Source organism: Gregarina niphandrodes, assembly GCF_000223845.1.
Source record: "Gregarina niphandrodes unplaced genomic scaffold scaffold00031, whole genome shotgun sequence".
In the NCBI taxonomy this organism is placed as follows: domain Eukaryota; phylum Apicomplexa; class Conoidasida; order Eugregarinorida; family Gregarinidae; genus Gregarina; species Gregarina niphandrodes.
Genome location: NW_011645800.1, coordinates 13,004 through 38,735, shown reverse-complemented (window position 1 = coordinate 38,735; position 25,732 = coordinate 13,004). Strand labels below are relative to the sequence as shown.

At 50.2% G+C, this 25,732-nt stretch overlaps 11 protein-coding genes across 11 annotated transcripts; 3 read left to right on the top strand and 8 right to left on the bottom strand.

Moving 5' to 3' along the window:
• Positions 1 to 793: 793 nt before the first annotated feature.
• On the bottom strand, positions 794 to 1,401 carry GNI_125430 (putative transmembrane protein; the record flags this gene model as incomplete). Its single annotated transcript, XM_011133697.1, has 2 exons — positions 794 to 1,041; positions 1,134 to 1,401. The coding sequence occupies 2 exons, from the start codon at positions 1,399 to 1,401 to the stop codon at positions 794 to 796; spliced, it is 516 nt and encodes a 171-aa protein (XP_011131999.1).
• A 279-nt stretch (positions 1,402 to 1,680) lies between these two features.
• On the bottom strand, positions 1,681 to 2,608 carry GNI_125420 (YT521-B-like domain protein; the record flags this gene model as incomplete). Its single annotated transcript, XM_011133696.1, has 2 exons — positions 1,681 to 2,438; positions 2,590 to 2,608. The coding sequence occupies 2 exons, from the start codon at positions 2,606 to 2,608 to the stop codon at positions 1,681 to 1,683; spliced, it is 777 nt and encodes a 258-aa protein (XP_011131998.1).
• A 6-nt stretch (positions 2,609 to 2,614) lies between these two features.
• Positions 2,615 to 5,483, bottom strand: GNI_125410 (CGMP-dependent protein kinase; the record flags this gene model as incomplete). The annotated part of the gene is made up of 2 exons (XM_011133695.1): positions 2,615 to 5,096; positions 5,365 to 5,483. The coding sequence occupies 2 exons, from the start codon at positions 5,481 to 5,483 to the stop codon at positions 2,615 to 2,617; spliced, it is 2,601 nt and encodes an 866-aa protein (XP_011131997.1).
• A 265-nt stretch (positions 5,484 to 5,748) lies between these two features.
• GNI_125400 (putative transmembrane protein) lies at positions 5,749 to 8,646 on the bottom strand (the record flags this gene model as incomplete). The annotated part of the gene is made up of 1 exon (XM_011133694.1): positions 5,749 to 8,646. The coding sequence occupies one exon, from the start codon at positions 8,644 to 8,646 to the stop codon at positions 5,749 to 5,751; it is 2,898 nt and encodes a 965-aa protein (XP_011131996.1).
• An 807-nt stretch (positions 8,647 to 9,453) lies between these two features.
• GNI_125390 (putative transmembrane protein) lies at positions 9,454 to 13,916 on the bottom strand (the record flags this gene model as incomplete). The annotated part of the gene is made up of 2 exons (XM_011133693.1): positions 9,454 to 11,247; positions 11,325 to 13,916. The coding sequence occupies 2 exons, from the start codon at positions 13,914 to 13,916 to the stop codon at positions 9,454 to 9,456; spliced, it is 4,386 nt and encodes a 1,461-aa protein (XP_011131995.1).
• A 27-nt stretch (positions 13,917 to 13,943) lies between these two features.
• On the bottom strand, positions 13,944 to 14,228 carry GNI_125380 (putative transmembrane protein; the record flags this gene model as incomplete). The annotated part of the gene is made up of 1 exon (XM_011133692.1): positions 13,944 to 14,228. The coding sequence occupies one exon, from the start codon at positions 14,226 to 14,228 to the stop codon at positions 13,944 to 13,946; it is 285 nt and encodes a 94-aa protein (XP_011131994.1).
• Positions 14,229 to 14,895: 667 nt separating this feature from the next.
• GNI_125370 (putative zinc-finger Ran-binding domain protein) lies at positions 14,896 to 15,723 on the top strand (the record flags this gene model as incomplete). Its single annotated transcript, XM_011133691.1, has 2 exons — positions 14,896 to 15,445; positions 15,557 to 15,723. The coding sequence occupies 2 exons, from the start codon at positions 14,896 to 14,898 to the stop codon at positions 15,721 to 15,723; spliced, it is 717 nt and encodes a 238-aa protein (XP_011131993.1).
• Positions 15,724 to 16,047: 324 nt separating this feature from the next.
• Positions 16,048 to 19,842, top strand: GNI_125360 (HECT-domain (ubiquitin-transferase) protein; the record flags this gene model as incomplete). Its single annotated transcript, XM_011133690.1, has 1 exon — positions 16,048 to 19,842. The coding sequence occupies one exon, from the start codon at positions 16,048 to 16,050 to the stop codon at positions 19,840 to 19,842; it is 3,795 nt and encodes a 1,264-aa protein (XP_011131992.1).
• Positions 19,843 to 19,920: 78 nt separating this feature from the next.
• GNI_125350 (homoserine dehydrogenase) lies at positions 19,921 to 21,416 on the top strand (the record flags this gene model as incomplete). The annotated part of the gene is made up of 2 exons (XM_011133689.1): positions 19,921 to 20,142; positions 20,217 to 21,416. The coding sequence occupies 2 exons, from the start codon at positions 19,921 to 19,923 to the stop codon at positions 21,414 to 21,416; spliced, it is 1,422 nt and encodes a 473-aa protein (XP_011131991.1).
• A 102-nt stretch (positions 21,417 to 21,518) lies between these two features.
• GNI_125340 (RNase P subunit p30) lies at positions 21,519 to 22,391 on the bottom strand (the record flags this gene model as incomplete). The annotated part of the gene is made up of 1 exon (XM_011133688.1): positions 21,519 to 22,391. One exon carries the CDS (start codon positions 22,389 to 22,391, stop codon positions 21,519 to 21,521), a length of 873 nt encoding a protein of 290 aa, XP_011131990.1.
• A 169-nt stretch (positions 22,392 to 22,560) lies between these two features.
• GNI_125330 (hypothetical protein) lies at positions 22,561 to 24,336 on the bottom strand (the record flags this gene model as incomplete). The annotated part of the gene is made up of 1 exon (XM_011133687.1): positions 22,561 to 24,336. The coding sequence occupies one exon, from the start codon at positions 24,334 to 24,336 to the stop codon at positions 22,561 to 22,563; it is 1,776 nt and encodes a 591-aa protein (XP_011131989.1).
• Positions 24,337 to 25,732: the final 1,396 nt, after the last annotated feature.

The following is a 25,732-nucleotide window of genomic DNA, read 5'->3' as shown; positions in this document are numbered from 1 at the left end:
CCCCCCCCGGACCAATGCAGACGAGCCCGGTGGAGACGAACCCTACCCGGACGACCATGCGTTTCCTGTTAGCGGTGTTTCCATCCCGCCAACATTACCCGACTCCATCCGTCTGCTTCCCTTTGCGCTCGTTATTCAGAAAAGAATAAGCCGCTTACCTATCGCTTCTCAAGAACAAGCACAGTGTGTCCCTTAACGTCAAAGTTAAATTCTCCGGTCCTCTTTCCTCGGTCTCTCCTTTCCTCGGTCTCTTCGCGTGTGCATTGGAACAATCCCCGTCGCTGACCATGTCTTCCTCAACGCCAAAGTTGCGTCTCGTCTCCTATCCGTCCACTTCATGTAACCTCCGTCTCTTCTCTCAATCTCCTTCCTCCGGAAGTGAACTGCCCTTCCTCCTGGTGCTTTCCTTCTCGCGCTTTTCTTCCGTTCCATCCCGCCTCTTCGTGACCACCCACACTGCCTCGACATAATTCTCGACCAGCTAGCAGTGACCACCACAAGCTCCAGTGAGCATCGCTGAACAGCGGTGCCGTTTGTATTCTAGCAAAAACACTCCAATAACAAAACGCAGACGAACCTGATGAAGACCAACCTAACGCAGACGAACCTAGCCGCCTAACTCTACTTGACCGGCCCCTTGTCATACTTGCCGGATGGGCTGGTCCTGGCAGTATTTACAGAAGATCTTTTCAGCCACGCTTTTCAGCCACGCTTTTCAGCCACGCTTTTCAGACTATGGAAATACAATAGCAATGATAATAACCTCCAGCGTGTGTGCACACGCTTTCGCAAACTAAATCTGAGTCATGTCGTAAGCCTGATACAATCGGGCATTATGTTTCTTCCGCTGTCTCAGCAGGTATCCATCGTAGAATCGGAAACAAAGCCCGATGACGGCTACTCCGAAGTGCAAACATGCCGTGACAATACATAGTGTTAACTGCCTCTCCTTCAGGTATGTAATAGCGCTATTTAACTCAATGGGCTTGGTGAAGCCCCAGACAATGTAAACGACGCCATAGACGATATCCGCCAGTATTCCTAATGGGCATAGTGGATGGGCATAGTGGATGGGCATAGTGGAAGGGCGTAAAGGGTTTCGATTGGGCATAGTGGATGGTTTCGATTGTTACCTATTCCAATTTCAGTGCGGGGTTCTAGGGGATGTAGGAATAGGGTAAAGACGATGCGCATGACGGCGTAGAATATCTCTCCAGGCATGATAACAAAGGCAATGTCAACAGCGGACATGGCAATGACAAGGATGGAGTATAGATAGCGGAGCCAATGTGGCAAAAGAGTAAGGCCAGGATGGGGTCGGCTTGATTCGAACTTGGCAACCATCGGTGTGGCAGGGTTAGCCGGAGCGGTCTTCACTCTAAACGAGACCTCACGAGGCATCGGTCTGTACCGCGGCAATTCAGAATAGTAATTCCCCGCGAACCAAGCCAAAACCTTGGTGGATTTTGCTGCTATTCTCTAGACCAAAATGGTGCTATATTAATCAGGACACTACATTAACTAGGGTACTTAACCAAGGTGCTTAACCAAGGTAGGTACTTGACCAGGGTACTTAACCAGGGTACTTAACCAAGGTAGGTACTTGACCAGGGTACTTAACCAGGGTGTACTATATTTAACATTCGCTGGCAAAGGAGAACAGGTTAGCCGACCGACACACTAGGTAATTTTATGCTGGGAGTTCATGAGTAGCTGCATGAAATGTTCGGGTGCCTGAGCGGACCAGTCGGTATAGTTGGAGATAGGTGGGGGAGGCATATTATTATTTTGTAAGTAGTCTTGTGATGCTTCATATGCTTCTAAGTATCCAGTATAGTTGAATTTGGTTAAGTCTAAAGGGTATATAGCTAGCAATGGATTTGCAACAAGGACAATACTATTCCAGTCACAAGCAGGTGTTTCAGGTAACATCCAGGCACCAGCAACACCGCAAGAAGAAGGTTCTTTAACATTAGAGTGACCAACAGATATTTGACCAACAGAATTTTGTTCCTCAATAACTTGTTGGTATATATCTAGTAGTTGATGACCACATTCTAACGACAACGGTTGTCCATCACGACCTACTTTTACTTGCTTGTAATCATTCAAACTATTTGTAAGGTTATCGAACAAACGAAATGGTAACTCCAATTTACTTATCCATTCTAAATTGAACAGTTTTCCATTAAATCCGCCACGACCAAAATATGCTCCTGAAGCCTTCCCTGGCTCACTAGTCATGATTCCATAGCCATAGAATTTACCAGACCCATTTACACTGAACACCAAAACTACATATCGATGCGTCCGGAAACTCTGACTTAAAGTCTTCTCATTACGAGATGTAGTCGCCCATACACCATGACGCTGTGATATCTCTATGTGATCCACTTGGAATGACTTTATAAGGAAATAACAGACATCTTTACTACATCCTAAACAGACATTTTGACCTGTGTGCCACCACACACTGCACCCTGCCCTGTGTGTGCCCACGACACACTGCACTCTTCTGTGTCACCAACACTGCCCTGCCCTGCCGTGTGTGTGCCACCAGACACTGCCCTGCCCTGTGTGGTATCGTACTTATAAGTGGGTACGCCATGTTATTTTAAAAATCGCGGTCCCATTCATATTCTTCTTGAAGTTGTTCAGCAGGGTTATTGGGGTCATTTGTGAAGTCAGGTTGTTCATCTTGTTCTTGTTCATCGGTCATATCTTCGGCGTATACCTCTCCTTGTGGTACGAGAGGAGGTGTGAGTGCGCGTCCCATGAGTTTGTCCCAATTGAAGTCAGCGAAGAATGCATGTTCCTTTAAATCTTTATATCCGTTGAGTGAGCAGCCTAATCTTAATTCAGGTAGTCTGCATAATAGTCTTCTAATAAGTCCCATAGCAGCTTGATCATCAACGTATGGTGGGAATACAAGTTTACCTGTTAGGATATCTCTGAATATTTCTAATTGATCTTCAGCATCATTACCAAATGGTAAAGGTCCGCATATAAACTCATATAAGACAATACCAAATGTCCATATATCAGCAGTTAATGTATATCCTTTACCTAGGACTACTTCAGGAGCCATATAATGAGGTGTTCCTACAAGAGTATAAGTGCGTTCCTTGATTTTTTTAGCGCATCCAAAATCTATAAGTTTAGAATATCCTTGATTATCAAGAAGAACATTCTCAGGTTTCAAATCTCTATATGCAATATTACGCTCATGTAAATATTCCATAGCAACAATAATAGATGCCAAATAAAACTGTGCTTGAGGTCTACTTAATAAACCAAGTTTTCGTATTGCATTATATAATTCACCACCGGTACATAATTCAGTTAAGAAATACAGGTATTGATGATCTTTAAATGTTCGCACAAGTTTTAGAATAAATGGATGATCATTCTCAGCCATAATCTCACGTTCAAGACATATATGTTCTTGTTGATTTAATTGAATTATTACTTTACGTAACACACATTTTAAAGCGAATCTTGTTCCAGTAATTTTATGCTTCACTTTCTTCACAACACCAAATGTACCTCTACCTACAGTCTGTATTACTTGTAAATCATTAAATTGTACTTTTGTGTCCTGCAAACGAATACGCTCTTCTAAATGAATAAGCATAGGACCTTCTATTATTTGTAGAAACACAGATTTATCAACCACCCATAATTCAGCTTGATGTGATAAACATGTAACTGTAGCAGATCTTGGCTCATCATATAGTAATGCACGTTCACCAAAATAATCATGTTTATTAAGTGTTCGCAAACGCTTATTATTCTGAGTAATAACAACTTCTCCATTCTTTATTATGTAAAATGTACTTCCCATCTCACCTTCAATAACTATATTATCACCTTGATTATAGATGACTTCTTTAAATGCGTTTATAAGTAATTCAACTTGTAATTCAGATAGATAACGGAATATATACATTTTAAGAATAATAGATCGTTTATGATTACTTTCTATCGTAGCATCAATATCATTACTACCAAGAGTTGATGATATTGATGTAGATGTAAGTAATGCTATCTTACAATCCGTTATAGAATCAACACGATGTTCAAATAATTTTTTTGGTCTCATTACATAATCTTCACCAAATGAATCACCACGACTTAACCGCGCTACTTTTTTGCCATTTAAACTGACAAGGACTTCACCTTCCAACAGCATGAAGAATCGTACACCACGACTACGTGTTTCCTTGTCAAGTATAGTATAATTTTCAGGATAATCTTTAACTACCGCTGCCTCTATCAAAGCGCCTAGTTGTTCTTTAGTAAATTGCTGGAATACAGTACTGGATTGAAGACAGATAAGCATCACATTACGGAAAAGTACATGTTGTAAATTACCCAACACTTTCTGCAACATATCACGACCGATTGTTACACAAACCGTTGGTCCTGAAGCTACAATTGTTGCTGAACGAGGTTCTTCATATAACAGCGCTCGTTCACCAAAATAATCACCCTTCTGTAATTCACGAACCATTTCACGATCAATCCATACTTGTCCTTTACCATCTTTAATAATGTATAAAACATCACCCTTATCCCCTTTATTAACAATAACCTCCTTATTTTCGAAGCTCTCAACAACTAAAGCATTAGCAATCATCCTTTTTTGACCATCTGTAAGCATCTCAAATATTTTTACACTCTCCAGAAACGCGCGATTTTCAGCAAAGTTACGACTTGACAATTGCTTCAATATGTTACGAAACGTAGAACGCTGTACCGCCCATAATGCACCATCCTTAACACAACGTACTGTTGCACTACGCTGTGTATTATGAATCAATGCTATCTCACCAAACGCTCGTCCATTACGCATCTTATTAACCGTCTTACCATCAATTACAACGTCGAACTCACCAGAATGAATAATAAAGAAATGACTACCTAAAGCATTTTGCTGACATACCAAATCACCTTCATGAAATACATAAAACAACATAGCTTCTGTCAACGCCTGAATCTCCGTACCCTTCAAACTTGAACACACAAGATTCCCTCGTAATCCAGCCTTTATTATTTCACGATCTACATTAGTCTTCTCCCTCGGCTGCATATTCCTATATTCAAACACAAGTGTGTCCATATTCAAACACAAGTGTGTCCATATTCAAACACAAAATGTGTCCAAGTATGTGTGTTCAAACACAAATGTGTCCATATTCAAACACAAAATGTGTCCAAGTATGTGTGTTCAAACACAAATGTGTCCATATTCAAACACAAAATGTGTCCAAGTATGTGTGTTCAAACACAAGTGTGTCCATATTCAAACACAAAATGTGTCCAAGTATGTGTGTTCAAACACAAATGTGTACAACTTCTTACTGTGTCAAGAAGTTCTCAACATTGTCTTGTCTGTCCTCATCCTCCGGCCTAATTTGACCGAACTTTAACCCCTTATTTCTCCGTTCCCGGTAAGGATACTGACTGGCCACTTCATTCATTTAAGGCCCCTGCAAAAATCACCCCACTATTTTACCCTCCCCAGCAGTATTACCTCCCCGGCAGCATCACCTCCCCAGCAGTATTACCTCCCCGGCAGCACCACCTCCCCAACAGAATTAACTCCCCCCTTCACAGCCTGGCCCTAAGCGCCGATCTCAAAGAGGTGTACCGCCTCACTCAATCGTCCCTTTCATGCCTTATCCCCTTTCATGCCTTATCCCCTTTCATGCCTTATCCCCGTTCATGCCTTTGAGTCAGTGGTAGTTAATAAATTCTGGAAATCTTAACAGCGAAGGATTTAGCCCATAACTCTTTGGGAGAGTAAGCGAAGTATTCAGCGAGAGATATTCGGAACCTGCGCAAGCTTAGAGGCAAATGCGTTTGGGTCTCACTCTTGGCCAGAACGATGGACTTGATATCCCAGTCATAAAGACCTGCGTCGCCGAAATCTGGTTGCATAGCTGGAGCCACCAAGACGGGTGTGCTTCGGGGCTGTCCGGATATGATTTCCTCTCCTTGCCTCATAACAGCAGTCGCAGGATTCACAGCCATCGGATTCATAGTCGTTGGATCCACCACATCTGGAACCGTATTTGCAGAGCCTTTCTTTAACTTTGAGAAAAGTCTCGAAAAGTGAGGCTTGTAAATTGCGTACAGACTCGTTAGTATTAGACCGAACACGGCCACAATGGCCACAGTATATGCGATAGCATCGCGGTATACAGCCATGTGAGTCGTGGGAGCAATGCCACTACCGAAGAACCGCATTGTCTTCCTTGTACTGTCGTCCCCTTCGTTATGAACCCTGAGAATATCCACCAAAGTGTCGTCGATGTACACCCTGGTTGAGTTCAACATGGTATCCAGAGAAGGGACCGCGTCTATGTGGTTCTCCAGGAGAGTGGTGAGCACTTGATACAAACAGATGCCGGGTACTAACCACTGTAACGGAGCCGAAAACAGAACCTTCGTCAACCGACCACTCCCAGGCTCCACTCCCAAGATCTGGTTCACCTGCGTCCGGTAACAGTCAAAACCCATCTGCTCTTGTTCATAATTACACGCCAGACATTCCCGCTGACCTGGTACCGTGTCCTGTTTCCGGCTCCCCTCTTGGCGGCTACCGTCTTGGTCCTTCGCAGTAGGGTCCATCGGAGTAGAGTCCATCGGAGGGTCCTTCAGAGTCGGGTCAGGCTTGGGCGAGTCTTCTGGGTTGCCGCCGGAAGAATCCTTCAATGCCGATGCAACGTCTGCAGGGTCCTCAGGGTGCGTATGGACATAAAGTTCCGTGTGGCTTGGACACAGTCCACAGTGCAGCCTGTTCAGATCTAGTTTGGAACTGCCGTTCGGCTTCTCACTCGGGTAGGAGAGACACCTCAGGCGTCGCCAGGGGCCGAATACAGTGCTTCGGGTGCACATGTTCGGATGGGCAGAGCAGTAGCCAGTCGTCTTGCAAAGACGGGCTCTAAGATATCTAACTATAGTGCACCGCCACAATGGGCCAAGAATGAGCAACCCGAACGACAGAATCAGTCCCCCACCATTGTAGAGGTAGGGCACGGCCGAGGTGCTTTCGGGTGATATCCCGGTCAATTTCGCATCGCCTTCATAGAAGGGGCAAAACAACAAGGAGATTACCCCCATCATCCATATTAGCTGAGGTATGAACTGACCCAGAATGTATCGTTTAGTCCAAACAGTCGAGTATGGGTGATCCCCGACATTATCTAGTAATTTTTTTGGTGAGCGCGCACACGCGTGTGCACTAACATTAGGAAGCGCATATTCCGGGAGCCCCCGCCGCAATTCGCTGGAGCGGGCCATCTTTGGACTGTGGGACGCGTCCGCGAGGCTGTAGCGGGGTGCGTCATGCGAGGCTCTTGTTTTGGTGTTTTTTAGTAGCGGTTTGGCTGCGAGCGCGATGCGGTGGGAGAACGTGAGGTCGCGGTGCCACAGAGTATAGGCGACTGTAGCGATGCCGTAGAGCGCTGGTTCCATGATATGGCAGACGCCCCTAATGCCTTCTAGCAGTAGCAGCGGGCCAGACCACAGGCCGTTGATGATGCAGCTGAGGGCCTGTATGACGACGGCGACCCCGACGACGGCGCTCAGGGGCTTGGTGATATTTGTGTAGTACCCCACGCGCAGTTCTTGGAGCAGCGCGGCCACGGCTCTGCAGTGGAGTAGCGCCATGATGGCGTGTCTGAGTGCGAGGTTGGTGAAGATAACGAGGCCCATGCCATTGGCCGCGTAGGTGCTGGTGAGCGCGACGGGATAGGCGATGTACTCGGCCAGGTGTGTGGTCGCAACGGTGAGAGGCGCTTTGGCTATGGAGAACTGGTCTGTGCTCCTCAGCTGAATGAATGGGTCCAACATGGAAATGTCCCGTTCCAGCTGGATGTGTTTCTCGATCACGTGTTGGTCTAACAAGACCCAGATGAAGGTGGAACCCGCAGCTACGAGGACGGCCGCCACGAGTGTGGTGATGGGGACTCGACGTGTTTTCCGGGTGAGTGGCTGGAATTTGGACCCGATGTAGTAGAACAAGTTGGAGCCGTACATGATGGTTCGTACGCCGGGCATGGCAGCGAACACCCAGCGCTTGATGTCGAGCATCCTTTGCCAAGAGCCTGGGTAGAAGGTGGTCTTGAAGGCGACCATGTAGTCGCTCTTGGTGACTTGTCCGAGAAAGATCAGTGCGACGAGCAAGTGTGTGATGAGACAGACACACGTGGCCCGTTCGATCCGCTTGGTGGTGTTGATAAGGAGAAACGTGACGAGGACAAAAGGAACCACGGACATCAATAGGAGTTGCCAGTTATAGCCGGCTGCGTCGTGTAGTTGAAGGACGTCTTTTTGGAGGTAAATTTGGGCATAGCCAATCGGGTCAGAGATGCACTGCAAATCCACAAAGGCGCATCGTGGACTGCTTACGCATTCGAGAGGGTCAGAGATAGCGGCACATCCGACACGTTCCATATCGCTGAGTTCCCAAGGGCTTTCCTGTCTGAAAGCGGTGAGCAAGTACGATACAGACACGCCCAGTCGCAGTAGTTCGCGAGGAATGGCGAGCAAGGATACACCGAAAGCCAAGTACGTCATAAGGCAGCGCAGCGGATGCCGTAGACGACCGAGAGTACCTTGCAGGATCACCCCCTCCATTAGGGCAAACGTGCATACAGGCACCACAAACAAGGCGAGTGAAATCAACAGACCGAACCACACAACCAGACCACTGCCACCGGCTAGCATCAATGGATATTGAATGCTGTAGGTCTGATCCATGCCTACTATAAACATCATTACGATACAACCACCCATTATACTAGACCATTTTTCCGCACTCTGACCATCAATCCGAAACAAGTCACGAAGCGACTCCAAATTCACCTCAGAAGCCGCCGTTTCCTTACCCCCTGGATCCGTCGGGGCAGGACCCATAAACGCCGAACTATGCGCATCCAACTGGCTGTACTCCAATGACCAGTTGAACAAACTCTTGCGATAGGCAACCGCTCGCCTTAGCGATAAATTCATCAAACAAAAACACAACCCTGCACGACAACCACAAGACCCTCTCTCCTTTCAGATACCCACTCTCGGGCAAGGAACCGATCTCTATCTCACAAAAAAAACCACACCCACAGTTCAACCTCCGTGCCCGGCTCCACCCCCGTGTCTGGCTGAACCCAGTGTCTCCGCCCATGAACACGACCTCGTGGACTAGGGCTACTCCAGACGAGACCAGTGTCTCCATGTCCATGTCAACCCCATCACCACTCCTCCAGCCTGACCACTCCTCCAGCCTGACCACTCCTCCAACCTGACCACTCCTCCAGCCTGACCACTCCTCCAACCTGACCACTCCTCCAGCCTGATCACTCCTCCAGCCCGATCACTCTCCAGAGCACACTCGCCACCACTCTGAAGTCAATACTATATATCAATACTGTTTGTCAGTACTGTTTGTCAGTACTGTTCGTGAAGGCGCGACTTCTGCGATATTTCCCAGAGGTCGCGGGGTCCTCGATAGAACCAATCTAGAAGCGAGAGGGGGACAGCGCCCCAGCGCAGGGGAGCGAGCGTGAATTCGGACTGGACGGAGCGGGAACGCCAATAGAGGGCGGGCCTGTACCAATTGCCGAAGACGGCGAGGACGGCGATGATTACGGCGAAGGAGATGGCCCCTACGAGCACGATGGTGCTAGATGTAATTTGTCGGAGGTTGACGGAGGGACCGGAGAACCAGAGGGTGCCGAAGACATGGCTGAGACCTTGAAATCGTTGGAAGTTAAATATCTGGGGAGAGTCGGACTTGAGGAGTATCTTGTCAGAGTTAAGTACTTGGTCCAAGGTCTGATCGCTATTGAATATCTGATCGGTGGGTTCAAGAATGCTGGTCAGTGTGTAGCCTTCATGGTTGAGGAAGTAGCGGATGGAGTCCATCATGTTGGCCAGACTATCGACCATGTGTCTGCGTTGGTTGTAGAATAGATCGACAAGTTGGAAGACGCAGACGGAGGGCACGAACAACTGTAGGGGGTGCGAGAAATTGAGTCGTGTTAATTTGTGCGTTGACCAAGCGAGGTCATCATAGCACTCGTCCTCATACACCGCTTCCGGAGGGTCTTCCACGCCCTTCAATGTCATGATAGAGTAAAATGAGTTATTTCCTGTCGGTGACCGGGATATCCCGTCCGTCGGTGACCGGGATATTATTGGGGACCGGGACGATCTCAGTTGCCCGCCGTCCGGCTGACCGCGCGACCCTGAACATCCGGCCGCCGATTCCGACCACCGCCGCGGGGACCAATCGCCTCCCCGAGCCCCACTGGCGGCCCGGTTTCCCTCTGTCACGCCGTAATGCACACTTCGGCCACCCGGCAACAGATCCGCCACATACGAGTCGCCCGTGACGTACGAACCTGTCTTGAAGCTATACGAACCCGTTTGCGGACTCGTTCGGCTTGTCTGACTGCTCACCGCCTCCTGCACCGTTGAAGGCAGCGTTCTCGGACCGTTGTAGGCGGGACCGGCAGCGGAACCGGTGACGGCGGAACCGGCACAGCCGGGCCCGGCATAGGCGGAACCGGCACAGCCGGGCCCGGCATAGGCGGAGCCGGAACCGGCAGAGACTGGACCGGGGTAGACTGGAGCGTGGAGTGAGTTGGTTAGTGTCACGCCGTGCGCCGCACCGCCAGTTTGGGCATAGGACGTAGCAGTGTGGGCGTAGGGCGCGCCGAAGGTGCGAGCGTAGGAGGCTGCGTGTGCGTGAGTTGCTGCATGGGCGTAGGAGGCAGTGTAGGTTGAAGCGTAGGTGTGTCCGTAGGCGGCGGGGCTGGAGGCGCTGGAGATGTGGTGCATAGTGGTTCCTGCGGAGGCGTGTGCGAGGGAGGAGTAGTATCCTGGAAAGGGGTCAGGGGCTATTGAGTCGGGGCTGAAGAGTGGCGCCTGTGCCTTTGTCTTCGCGACCGGGTATTGGAAGTACTTGCGGGTGTATGCTGTAAGCACGGCGTTGTACTGTCGTCGCAGCCGATCCAATGAAGTTGTCGCTGGCGGCGGACGGGTACGGTAAACCAACCAGTGAACTAACGGCAATGATAAACCTAAGGCCACTGAACCACCAACAATCGCAGTGCAAGCTACCCCCTTCCTCTCCGCACTCAACGCTGCCCACACGAAAGCTCCCACCATGATGCAGAATGGTACACAGTATGTCACCATCGAGTGTACTGACAGCAAACCGCCGTCCCGAACGCAAAACTACAACGGACGCAAGTGTGTGAGTGTGTCCACGTGTGTGTGAGTGTTCCCACGTGTGTGTCGGCCTGTGGGCGTACGTAGTAGGTGGGTGGTGTGGAGTGATTGCGTACGACGACGAGGGCGTAGAGGATGATGAGAGGCGAGAGGAAGTAGTCGAGCATGCGTTCGACCTGGAGGAGGAGGATTAGGGGCACGGCTTTGGGATCTGTAACGCCGATGACAACGGCGGCTGCATGGAGTGCGACGGCAGCACCATAGGCGAGGCGTCTGCTGGTTCGTTCAGTCCAGAAGCCTTTGAGCCATTCTTCGAGCCAGGAGCCAATGGACCAACAGAAGAGGCTAGTGAGAACAGTTTGTACGAATGTGGCAGAAAAGAAGTAGGTAACCATGAGCCCCTGGCGAGCGTAGATGCTATTGGATGCGGCGTAGATAGTGATAGTGTGGACGAAGTCACTGGCGATCATGGAAAAGGAAAATGATTCATACCCGAGGGCCGGGGACCGAGCGGCCTTTCGCCGCTCTGTGGTGATGATGGATGAAAAGCTCACAGACCAGGCTGTCATGGCCAGCGTCACGAACAACAACGCGCCCCGGCCTGCCAATGTGGTCAACTCGACGGAGCGTGACTGCCCTCTTCGAAACCGGCAATGGGGCTGCTTGTTTTCCCACAGCTCCGGCCCTCTTGGCCTGTCTTCCGACCACAGGTATTTCCCGAGACAACGCCGGCGGTCCTTCGAACGTGTCTCTTCTGTAAACATCTCGGAGCCGGACACGTCGGAACTACCGACATCATGACGCGCTTCGAAACGACTCCCAGTAAAAAACGGTAGGTTGGTAGCCACGAAAGAATCGGAGACGGCGGGTACAAGCATTCGTAAAAGGTCAGCGAAGTTCCAGTCCGTAGAAAATGGTGCGTGACCCATCGCACTCGTCATACGTGTGTGTGTGCTCAAACGAATTGACGATGCTATCAAGACCACGAGTACCAAAGAGAACGATAGGATAGCCCACTTGCACAAAACCTCCACGCGCGAACCACACTTCACACACATCAACGTCAACAATAAATGTGGTATCAAGAACATCACCAACCTCCAATTGAAGCGACCCGTCACTGTCGCCTGTCGAACTGTAGTCCCTGATGCCGGAACTGTAACCCCTGAAGCTGCAGTTGTACGCCTCTCCCCACGGCCTAAGTCGTTCCAATCCACATGGTCTTTCCTGTCCTCCGGGACTACACGATAACTGCGACCGGCAAACCCGATGTTGTTGACCTCTGCTGCCAAGGGTTTGACCCCGGCGACCTTGTTTCCTCTGACCTTGCCCACCTTGCTGGATTGAACCTTACTTTCTTCACACTCGTTCCCCCCTACACACTCATTCCAACCGAGTTCTCCATTAGGTCCACGACCGGAGTCACGACCGGAGTCACGACCGGAGTCACGACCGGAGTCGCGACCGGAGTCACGACCGGAGTCACGACCGGAGTCACGACCGGAGTCACGACCGGAGTCACCACCGGAGTCGCGACCGGAGTCACGACCGGAGTCACGACCGGCGTCACGACCGGCGTCACGACCGGCGTCACGACCGGCGTCACGACCGGCGTCACGACCGCCACATCTGCAGTTGTTTGCTCGCCAATCCCCTGTTCTGGAGTCCTTTTCACGGGAGTCTCTTTGGCGAGCAGTATCGAGCAGGGACTTCGCAGCCCAGGAAGCGGGACCGGGCTCGGTCATCAAAGACCCAATTGGGTCGACCAAAAAATCAAGGGACATTTCGCGCTTAGTTTGCTCGTTCCCTTCAAGTGGCTCGTAGCGTTCAAACTGGTCCCAAAGTACGGGTAGCAAAGTACGGTCAGGGGGGTTGGACATTAAACGTCGCCTAGGAGACTCCCCGTAATCATCGCAATGGAAGAAATCTTTAACCGAAACCATCGTCAAAGGAAATCTTGTTATGCCTTCGTGACACGAGCCAGCCACGGTCTTCTCTTTTTCCCCTGTCTCATGTTCTCTTGTCTTATGTCCTCTTGTCTCACGTCTTTCTTTTTTCCATTGTGCCCCTCCGTTCAGGTTTGCTTTCTCTTGTCCTGCCTCCCCTGTGGCGTTCTGGGGTACATCAAAACAGTCTATGTCGACATCGTCAATAGGAATGTATTGAGCAAATGCGGGATCAAGACAGAGTTCATCACCAGGTTCCTCGTCGATATCTCCTGGGTAGAGTGTTCCACCGACGAATGCTGCCTGGTGGCTGTCGCGGGGGAAGAGCGAATTACTAGGATCAGATTCTCCTCCAATGTGTTCTCCTCCAATGTGTTCTCCTCCAATGTGTTCTCCTCCAATGTATTCTCCTCCAATGTGTTCTCCTCCAATGTACATTTTAGCTGGCGGATTGATGAGTCTGAGAACCTTCTCTTGGAAGTAATACTGGGAGTAGTATATTGTGTTCGTAGCGCATTTATTATCAGCGATAATACACCAAGGTAAGGATAGGCATTGATCGATGGTTTTTCGGCTGCAAGCAAATCGTGCTGCCTCGGGCATAAACCAATTGCAATCAGATTGTGGAGCAAAGTACAAACTGGATATAGACATAACGCCGCGTAATATTACCATTATGCCCTTGATGACAGTGATTATTCCCGCCAGAAGAGCTAAGCCTTGCATCATTCGGGACTTACCCATCCATGTTCTCTACTATACAGCAAAGTCTGCATAGATCACGGTGATGCTGCGTGAAAGGCTTACAATAACAGTCCCTTGTTTAAGTTGACCCTGAATTATGGCAAATCTGAGCAATGGCAATGATATAAAGTAGTTAGAAAATAACACCAGTAGTAGTCCGAAAATTCGATTGTTGAATAAAACGTAAAAGTGAGGCATTGTAATGTATGGACTAATAAGAAGGAACATGATTACCCAACCTCCTTTACACCATTTCGCCTGTTCGGTCCATTCCGCTTCTTCGGTCAATCTAGACATTTTCTTGCGCACACAATCGGGAACATGTTCGGTCAAAGATCCTCGAAGAAATAAAGAACGGTTCTCATCATGATCCGGCCAAGAATTTATGCACGCTTCATCAAATAAGCATCGTCTATATCTACAAGTTGGTGCAGTAATGATGGTGGTGGGTAGTGGTGGGTGGGTAGGTAGTGGTGGGTGGGTAGGTAGGTAGGTGGGTGGTGGGTAGGTAGGTAGGTAGGTGGGTGGTAGGTAGGTAGGTGGTGGGTAGGTAGGTGGGTGGTGGGTAGGTAGGTAGGTAGGTGGGTGGGTAGGTAGGTAGGTAGGTGGGTGGTGGGTAGGTAGGTGGGTGGTGGGTAGGTAGGTAGGTAGGTGGGGGCTAACTTGAGGAATTGGTTGTGGCGAAGCGTCATAAATTATAGTTATGGAAGGGGTATCGCACGGAAATGTTCACTTATACATGGCGCCACCTTCACCAGGGGGTGGAGGTTTTCATCCGCCTTCACCCCACTTCCTGAGGTCGCCGGTTCAAGGCTACGTGCTGACTTCACCTGATTGGAGAGGAAACTATCTGCGTGTGGCGGACCCTCTGGCGGTGGGCTATCTTACACCGCAGCCGATGGAGGTCAGTTCGCCGACTGCATTAACTGCTGAGCACGTCCATTCCGATCGCGAGTTGATAATAATGCGCGCGAAAGATGTGACGCAACAACTCATCATGGAGTCTGACCCGCTAGTGGCTGCGGAAGTGTTCAAGGCTGGGCTTGAGATCCTGGGCCACGCACCACCACCGGCAGTCGCAAATGAGAGAGGTGGTAATGGAAGCAGTGCCGGTCGAGGAGTTTCGAACGCGGGAATAACAGATGCCGCGGCGGCCTTTTCTGGAGTTAAACTGGTACATCCAGACGAGTTTAAAAACCCATCCACATTCCTCAAGATCTACGGAGACCCACTTTGCTTTTCACGTCTGGGACCACTACCCAAGAAAGACCGCAACGGCAACTGGGAATGTCAAGATTGCGGAAACGTCAACTTCCCCAGACGATTCCGTTGCAACATGTGTCAGAAAGCTCGAAGCCCAGAAGGAGACCAACTCGTCGCAGAATATGCCGCCCAAGTCTATGAACGATATCAACAACTATTCAAGCAACAGAAAGACCCATCCGCCTCATTGTCCACTCCCGACGGCATGCAAATACACTATAAGACTAACCGAGCAAATAATAAGAAAAAAAGTAACCTAAAACACGTGTTCGATCGCACAGCACACGCACACACCGATCGATCGTACCACACCGATCGTACCACACCGATGTGTGTGATGGCAATATACTCACCCATTATAGACAAGCAATCGGCGCAACACGCTGCACCCGTCCCGGCTCCGTCTCGAAGCCCACCAAGTACTGCGCCCCAGTCCACCGTTTCGGAAGTAACGAACGGTGACCCGGCGGTGTCAGAGTCCGACTACATTTCAGCCAAATATACCACACCCCAAAGCAGCTACTATTGAAGTCCCCAGGAAGAAGTCGCGAGACAGAAGTCCTAAGGCAGAGGGTCCTGGGTATAGTCCCGAATATAAATCCGGGGATGGAACTCCAGGGATGGATTTTGAAGTCCAGAAATGGATTTTGATACAAAAGTCCTGGGTCAGAAGAATTCGGATAGATCTAGCTCTCGATCTCGCCCGACATACCACCGCGACATGCTGCGTATCGTTAGTATGTTTTTTTAGCCAGCATGTTGCAACCCCGTTGGATCTTCCATGCCCGATGTGGTCGAGGTGGGGGTTGAACCATGGGTCGTTGGGTTGTGAGTTGTTGGGTATGATTTTTAAATGCAAGGTGACTTGGATGTAGAGTTGACAGTGCCCGGACTGTCATTGAATAGTTTTACGGGTCAGCTAGATGCGACCCGCAAGCGTCAACGCCGATTACGGGAATTGGAGTTGGCTGCACGAATAATCCAAAGCCATTGTAGACGATTCCTGTGTCAACAACGTTGTGTTGATCTCGTGCTCAAAACCGGAGGGCCGGGGTTAGTTCAAGGACCGCAATTAGGGGTCCAGTTTCTGGACAAGGAAGGGGCTGAAGAGGCGAGGACTTGGATCAACTGGGTGGTTTTATTTGCCACTTTTTATCCACTAAGTCTATTGTACTACCGAGAGAATGACTTTAGCCGGATTCGATCCACCGACTGTGGGAATGACAAGGCGGACGTGTTAGCCGCCCTCCTACGCACCGGAAAGGCGCCGCCAAGACAACGATCCTACTGGGTCATGACCGAAGTCGTCCAGAACTGGGTCTCCGCCCACCGCCCGTCCGTCAACGTACAAAACAGTTTCCGTCTCCTGCCACCGTGCTGGGCACAATTGATTCAGGCCATCCTGAACCTCTTACCGAAACAACTTGTTCTCGCCAATCCAGCAGAACCACATGACGGAATTTTGCAACCTTCAACGACGCTCAAATTCCTCACTCTCGCCTCCCAATGTGTTGGACGGCCAGATGCCCGGCTGCACGCTTGGACGGTTCAGTGCTTGGACCGTATTGCTCAGCCTCTTGAACCGGAGGCGCTTGCCCAGCAGAGGGTTGCACAGCTGGCTGCTGTGCGGCAGGTTGCGTGTTCGTTCAACACTTGCTACGACGGTCTGGTGGTGAAGACCGTGGCGGAAGGTGTGTTGTGTCGACGACCGGGATATGGCCAGTTCATGGTGGACGTCGTTGACGAGGACTTCTGGACGGTCTTGTGGCTGGCGATGGCTCTCGTGTTGCGACCGAACCCCGACCCGAAGGCACCTGACCCGAAGGCACCTGACCCGAAGGCACCTGACCCGAAGGCGCCTGACCCGAAGGCACCTGACCCGAAGGCACCTGACCCGAAGGCACCTGACCCGAAGGCGCCTGACCCGAAGGTCACCGGCCAGAGAGTGGGCGGTCCGAGCATGGGCCGTTTGAGGATGGCTGCGGCAAGTGTGTTACAAGAGGCGAATAACGGGTATACGGAGGACACACACCCGTTGCGGCGCCTGTGGAGTTACGTACCGCCGGTGGGTGTGCGGCAAGAGTTGAGCGGCGGAGAGTCGGTGGTGTATGTGGGTACGTTGGCGTTGGTAGACGTTTGTGTATTGATCTCGGAGGTGGCATGTCGGGTTCCGCAGACGGAAGCACACACGTGTGTGTGCTTGCTGCTACGACTTGTGTTAGGTCATGTGTGGCGCTGGGGCGGCAGTGAGCGTGAAGAGATTGTGCAGAGTCTGCGCAAACAGGCGGTGGTGCGGCAAATATTATCGGAGCCGGGCACCAGCAAGTACGGGATCATGTTTAGCCCGACCAAGGCAGGCGCTGTGTTCGCTCGGAAGCGCTCAAACGCACCCCATGAAGGTCGGGCCGGTGCGGCCCGGACTTTCCTCGAAAAGATTGCCGACCATTTCCTTGACCAGGACGACGATGGAGACGACGATGAAGACGAGGCCGCAGCCGCCAACGACTTCCTCACCTACAAGACGCCCCTTGACGAAGGCGTCTTCGATATGCTAGTCAGCACTCGCCAGGCCTGGCCAACGTTGCTTACCGAACTCGGCGAAGCACTCTTCGCCGACCACTACGCTAACGATGACGACCGGGAGAAGAAAAACGTCCCGGACAAAAACGACCAGGTCCCCGGCCTCGTTGAACGGTTCGTGACGCGGCTGGGTCCGTGTCCGGAGTACACAAGTAGGGCGGCATTGTTGTACCGCGTGCTGGTCTCGTTTCTGTCGCGCCGACTCTTAATCATGGAGGACAGCGAGTTGCTGGATATACGTGGAGATCCACACGGCTCCGCACCACACGGCTCCGCAGATCCACACGGCTCCGCAGATCCACACGGCTCCGTAGATCCACACGGGTTTGCACAGACGACCGTGCAGTCCGTGTGGACGGCCATGGCGCAGCGAGGTTTCCCCTTGGCGGGTGCGTTACAGTTGAAGGTGTTAGCCCAGTTTATTAACTGTGTGTCCTTGGCAATGACCACGCAACTGCATGGCTACATGGAGCGGCGCGGACTCCGTCGTGGTTCGGCCACCTACCTGGTTTCTGACTCTTGCGAACTGGCACGGCTTCTTAGCCACCGTCTGGGGCGCATGAAACTTCCGGTGACCTGGATGCACTTGGCTGCCATGGAACGGCCGTTGGCGCCCCGGTTGCAGGGTTCAGAACTGGCGGCTGGAACCACGGCTGCGGTTCCTGACTTGACGGCGGCGGACGTGGAGATGGTGGCGGCGGACGTGGAGATGGTGGCGGCGGACGTGGAGATGGAGGAGGCGGTTCCCGAGTTAGGAGAGAAGGTGGAGATTGTTGTAGAGACTGATATGCCGAGTGGGTATGGATTATTGGTCTCACAGTTGTCGGCATTGCCGCACGCAGTATCGTTTGATTTGCGTTTGAAATTGTTGTCGGAAATATTGCGTCGTGATCGTGTGAATCGTCACGGAAGTTCTTTAGGGTATCCGTCTTATTTTGTGACGATTCGTCGAAGCCACTTGTTAGAGGATACGGTGGCGAATATGGAGGCATTACGAGTTAACAATCGTGTGGGTGTAAAGTTTGTCGACGAGTTTGGAATGGTAGAGAGTGGAGTAGATGCAGGTGGATTGACACGAGAATGGTTGATGATACTTTCAAGTACAATTGCTACAAGTGATTTCGATCTATTTGCAGAATCCGAATCACATCAGCTTATACCTAACCCTATCTATGAGGAGTATGCATTGCAGGTTAAAAAATACATGATAGCACCTGCACATGTGCTTTTCGAACTTTGCGGACTTATAATTGGTAAAGCTATATGCGAACAAATGGTCCTCTCTTCACTTCAACTGAGTCCCGTACTCCTTAACCGAGTCATGGGTTACGGAAATACACTTGATGATCTGAAAACAATAGACCCTCAAATGTACCACAGTATAGGACATATAAGAAATCTATGTACCAAAGATACGAATCATGTCAATAATCCTACTCTAGTAGATAATATTGGCCTAACATACTCCGCTACATTAACTCATAAGACGTTGTCTAAAGAGGTCCCTTTAATTCAGAATGGTCATAATAGATATGTTACAGCGGAGAATGGTGTATACTTTTGTATGCTCCTTTCTGACTTCTTTGTCAACAAGTCACTAGATAAACCAAGTCACTATATTTCTACAGGTCTACAATGTTATTTACAACGAACCTGGATTCGTTTGTTTAATGCACACGAACTAGGTGTTCTAATATCAGGTAAATCAACATGGTCCATTATGGAATTACAGGAGGTAGTTATATATCATATTCCATACACCAAGGATCATCCTACAATCAAGACATTCTGGTGTGTTCTACATGAATTATCCATTGGACCAGACGGCGATAATTTCAAATCAAAATTACTCAAATTCATGTTCGCTTATGAAAAACCACCTCTACTAGGATTCCAATCACTTCATCCTGTACCAGGTATCGGATCAACATCAAACAATAATGATCTTCCCACAGCTTCCACTTGTATACATCTTCTTAAGATACCTGATCTTGGAAATGATCATGACTCAATGAAAAAAAAAATTCTGCTTGCCGTCACTAACACTGTTGGCTTCGACTTTGCCTAACACCTTTATTAGGACGACATGCTCCACGATTTCGCCATCAAGTCGTTTTCTGTCGAGTTTTGAGTGGGTCAAAAAAGTATGCCGACATCCAAACTTAAGTCCAAACTTAAGTCCAAACCCAAGTCCAAATATGGCTTGCTGGGCTACGGCACAGTTGGTCAAGGTGTTGTGCGTCTTCTTTGTCGCAAGGAGTTCGGTGTGTGGCACGATGTTAAGCGCGATGTTAAGCGCGATGTTAAGCACGATGTTGATAACGTGCACGACGAAATGGGGTCAAGTATCGAGCCGATCAAGGTGTATGTCCGGAGCCCTGCAAAGGTGGTGAATGATTGGTTTTTCCAGAACGGGTATTGTTCATTATTAATAACTGGCAGCAGTTAGTGGAAGACGTGGAATTTGTTTTCGAAGCTACATGCGGGCCACATGGCTTACCATGGGATGCATGTCGATTGGCTCTGGCATTGGGCAAGACGTATATAACCGCGAATAAGGCCATGGTTAGCGAGCACTACATGGATATCTTGAGCTGTATTGAAGACGGTAGTAAAGGAAGGGTTTATATCGAGGCGTGCGTCTGCGGGGGAATGCCCCTTGTCAAAGTGCTGCAGAACCATATTCTGCGACCGCAGGATGACCTACTCAGCTTCTGCGGGATCGTAAACGGGTCAACCAACTGGCTCCTATGTGAAGCACAAACACGTCACACCAACTCTGATCAAACCAACTGTGATCAAACCAACTCTGATCAAGACCTCGTGACGCCTATCATCCAAGACATGCAGGACCTCGGCTATCTTGAGGCGGATCCCAGCTTCGACCTGGAAGGAGTGGACGCAGCGTACAAGTTGTGTATCATCAAGAACTTGTCCCAGAACTTGTCGCCCAACGTCGTGTGCCGAGCTCCTTGCGAAGCTTCCTGGGGGAAGTGTGGCCTGTCATCCTCACTCGTTGACTACACCCAACGAACTGTGCCGCTAGTAAGGGGTGTGTCTGAAGTTTGTAGAACCGACTTCGACTATGCAAAAGCGCAAGGATATGTGACGATAAAACTCCTGGCCATTTGCACCACGCAAGTCACCTGCGTCCTGCCCGCCTTCGTTTCCAACGCCGCCGTTTCGAACGCTCTGGCCACGACCAGCGGATCTGAGAACACCGTCGTCCTGACCACGGCGCTCCTGGGAACCCTGACCATCACGGCACCCGGCGCCGGTATGTACCCCACCGCATCGGCCATGATGAGTGACCTAGCGGTGGCGGACACAAACCCCCAAGACCGCGGCAGTGTCCAGAGCCGACATAGTGAGTTCGCACATGATCGCACATCGACGACCGACGCAACAGAGTGGGAACCGCGGTTCATTATCCGGTATCCCGACAGCATGGCGTCCGACGCCCTCAAGAGAGAAGGGGTCTGGTTACAGCCCTGGGTCTACTACCTTTGCTCGCTGTCTACTTTGCAGAACGACATTAGTGCCAGATGTTCAGCGACAAAGAACCGGCCTACGGAGAACGGCTCTACGAAGCCGACCAGCGGCCAGTCTATTGATGAGCTGATGATTTTTGCTGTCGTTTAGCCGGTGGCGTGAGGTTTTATCCTTGAGGAGGTTATCCCATGCTTGCTTGGTTGGGTACCGTCCCTTGGTTGGGTCCCGTCCCTTACTTGGCTTAGTCTTGTGTTACTTGGGCGGCAAGAGTATGCCGGCGCCGGGTAGTTTGCGTGCGGCAGCAGTGTGCAAACAACGGGAGGGGTTCTGGTAGACGATGTTGCGGGCGTGTTTGTCGAAGAGGATTTGGGCGATGGCGAAGAGGTCTTGTGGTGCGCGCATGAGTAGTGGGTTTGCAGCGCCAGAAGAGAGGAGGACATTTTGGCGTGGGAGATGTCTAGTGACAGCGAGCACGTTTTTGAAAAGGTCCGCTGCCATGCTGGCACTCATGAGTGCCTTATCAAGACAAATTTCGAAGTATATGCCTTTGGCCGCAGCTAAAGCCAGAAGGCCACGACGAGGTACAAATCCTGCGGCATACACATCGAACTGTATAATGTCGATGACGTTGCTTGGCAAGTTGACCAAGTGTGTGAATGTAGCCTCATTCGAAACACACACGCTAACCAAGTCCCAAACTTTCGTCTTCTGCTTCTTCAGGTACGCCTGAACAGGCGTCCATTCACCCGGACTCGCTAAGACTGCATGGAACCGACGCAATTGCACTGGTGGTGAAGCTAAAGGTCCCGACGACGTTCCCGATGACGACGTTCCCGATGACGACGTTCCCGATGACGACGTTCCCGATGACGACGTTCCCGGTGGCGACGTTCCCGGTGGCGACAGCACCAAGTCCAAAGTAGCCAGGTCCGCAGGGTCCAACAATCGCCGACGAACAGATGGTCTTCGTATCGGGACCCAGGTCGGCAATGTAGGCGGTCGCTTTGCCAACAACCCCGGCTCCTGCACATACACTGTCCAACCCACCGCCTCATACTCCAGCTCTCGCGCCGCTTCCAATAAACCAGGTCCACAATCCGGACTCCATAAAATGAACAAGTCCATTTTTATATTACCCTCGTGATCCCCCCAATGCAACTGGTCAGCGATTCTCAGCGCCCAAACACAACTGGTCAGCGATTGTCAGCGCTGTCACCTACTGCTCCGTAAGTGAAGCGACTGTTACAAAGGATTGGAACAGGTAATACTGTTGAGTGGTTCATGTTGAAAAAGATTAGAAACAGAGAGGCCCCTTGTTGAGTCCGAGATATTTTCTCCATTTGTAGTTAGGACAGGGAACGTAAGTGTCTTCACAAGAGGTTCTCTCAATGGTGAGATTATGTTGAAAGTATGCCCATTCATGTGTCAATGGTCTTTTAGCGGCTCTAGTTTGGAAGGTCTCAACCCAGAAGACGGGAGACGCGGTGAGGAATGAGTCGCTGGTGACTTCGCCAGTTTGGCGGGTGGTGGTGCCTAGGAGTGCTCCGAATGTGAGTACTCCATATCCGTGAATTCCTTGGTGCATATACCTTGGCGCGAAGGTGAAAGGTCCATTGGTCAGCACGCTAGAGGAAGTAAGTTTCCCTGCGATGTTTGACACTAGACCACGAAGGGCGCCAGGTTTCTTGCACGGGGCCGCCATGGGGGCCACCGCGAATTCGGTGATGTACGTATGCGATAAGGAGTCCTCAATCAAATAGGACCCTGACGCGTAGCCGCTGGCACGTGAGGCGGCTGATACAATGCAGACTTCGCGCATGTTTTTAGTGTCGCTTGTTTTCCACTCGAACAATTTATTCAAGAACGCAGTAGCAGCAGGCAGATATTCAGGGTCCTGTAGTATGCTGTTCTTGTCACTGAAGGTCGCTGTGGAGACGACCAGAAGGCCCTTCTGGGTGCCGGGAGGTAGGCCCTTAGAGCGGTCGTGATCCTTGTATTGCTCGGGGTCGAACCTTGTCACCGGTGGCAGGGCTTTCTCGATCTCTTTCCATGTCTGTGGCGGGAACAGGTCTCGAACCTCGGGAGTGTCGGTCTCAAGTGTAGGGTAAGTGGTGAAATCGACCAGTAGAAGAGAGAGGTATCTCGACAATTCGATGTGCTTGGCGTACATCGGTTCCTCATCATGGGGGTCATGCCACAGGGCCTGTTGATAGCATCTGTATGCAAGCATAGTCGCTCGCGCTATCAAATCGTTTTGAGGATTCTTATCCTCTATATTGTTTTTGACCAAATTGCCAATATCGCTTTCCGAGAAGATCATCACATTGGAACATGAGCCGAGCACATGACGGGCCCAGGTCTCTGTCCAGCACTTGTAATATTCTTGTTGTATAACTCGGAAAGCAGCCAGTTCGTTCAGGTCGTCGTCGACCATGTCAGCAAAGAGGGTGCGGTTCGCACTGCCTCCCACTTGAAGATTATTTCCAACATGGATGACCATGTTGAGATTATCATCGCAAATTCGTTGGTACAGATCTCGCCATAGCGAATGTTCGGTACCTTGTGCATAGCTCTTACGACGGACGGTTCTGGGAGCACCTTGATATGGATCTTGCTCTACGTAGGACACGTCATTGCCGCTAACAAGAGCGATGCGTAGACTGCTATCGATGAGTGACCTGCTTTGGCCTCGGGGGAGCGTCTTAAAACAGCAATTGGCCAACCTCGGCATTGGTTGATCGCATTGCACAGTATATTTGTAATTGGATCGCAAACCGTCAACGTAAATTGACTTGGGCATGTGGCTCTCAAGCTGAGCAGAGACCTCAGCCCTATGATAACGTCGTCCAAGACGGTCGCGACCTACCAAAGTGAAATTGACTTTGCTGGTCTGATCACTCTCCACAAGGAAACGCACAGAATCGTGTGTCACCAATCCAATGACCGGACCCAACACTATGTTCGCTTTATTGTGAACATAGATCCAAGGCACCGGTGATTGAGAACACATATGTGGTGCGTTAACATTCATCCTTTGTTCCTCTGGCGCCACGATAACGTCAGAATCCATTAGTCTATCCCTCCAATTGTACCCACCATCCAATCCAAGAAGCTTCTTAAGCGAAAAGCTCGAGTTGCCAGATTCGAATACGCTCGGTTGAAAGTACATCAGTGCACGTATGACACATTTTTCCCTAGCAAGAACACATTTAATAAATGTGCAACCGATAATAGCAGAATAACCGACAATAGCCAAATATCGAACCAATAAATGATACAGCCACCAAACTTCATACCCTGTTGCACACACACACCCCTGTTGCACACACACACCCCTGTTGCCGTCCAAGTAGTCTTGTGTGTGCAATCCGTTTTCTCTCCTGTCGACTCTAAAGCAAATATCGTCCGGCCTTCGTCCGGCGTGTTGCGAACATTCCTTCGTCCGGCGTGTTGCGAACATTCCTTCGTCCGGCGTGTTGCGAACATTCCTTCGTCCGGCGTGTTGCGAATCGAACCACACCTTTGTCCGGATCGTTCAGATCAACTTCCGTCCAGTGCCAAACTCCAGGACTGGCTAGTCACGGTCACCGCTCCTATAACCGATAGAATTGTCACGCCCTCTCTCTCTCCTGGTTCATGTTGATTATCGCCTGACCCAATGCTGCACGACCCATGGTCCTTTACCCTGATCCTTTGCCCGTGACATCCTCTAAAAAAACTCCTCAAAAGAGTAAACAAGCAATGGATGTGAATGAGGGAGCGTTCCGTGTCCCCGGTCATTGACCCCATACTGAGCCTTGCTTGAATGAGGGTTTCCAATGCGATGATGTTCTTCACAAGGGAGTTGGCCAGGTGTTTTTAAACAAGAATGAAATTCGCATGAAGTCCGCTGGAAGTCTGAGCTTGATCGATGTTAAAGGGTATGCATCCCTGGCGGCATTTCTTGATCCTGAAGGAGGGTTATCATCGCTCGACGGTTGTATTGCGAAGATGGCCTCCATATCTTATGGTGATAAGACGGCTGAAGTTCTAGTATTAATGCCAGAGGTTGAGTGCTGGTCATCATCACTTAAAGATTACGACTGGGTGAACCGTTGGAATCGCCTTCATGTGGAGTACGCACCTTGGTATTCGAAGGATCGAGTGAAGGCTTCAGAGTGTGTGGAACGCAAGCTTGCAGAAGTTCTAAAAAAGCACCTAGAGCACGCGAATACGTCTTTGGCGAATACGTCTTTGGCGAATACGTCTTTGGCGAATACGTCTTTGGCGAATACGTCTTTGGCGAATACGTCTTTGGCGAATACGTCTTTGGCGAATACGTCTTTGGCGAATACGTCTTTGGCGAATACGTCTTTGGCGGATACGTCTTTGGCGGATACGTCTTGGGAGGATACGTCTGAAATTGAGATGGTTTTGCAAGAATCTTTCGGGAACCGATTGGCCTTGATCTCAGCCGACGAAGAGAG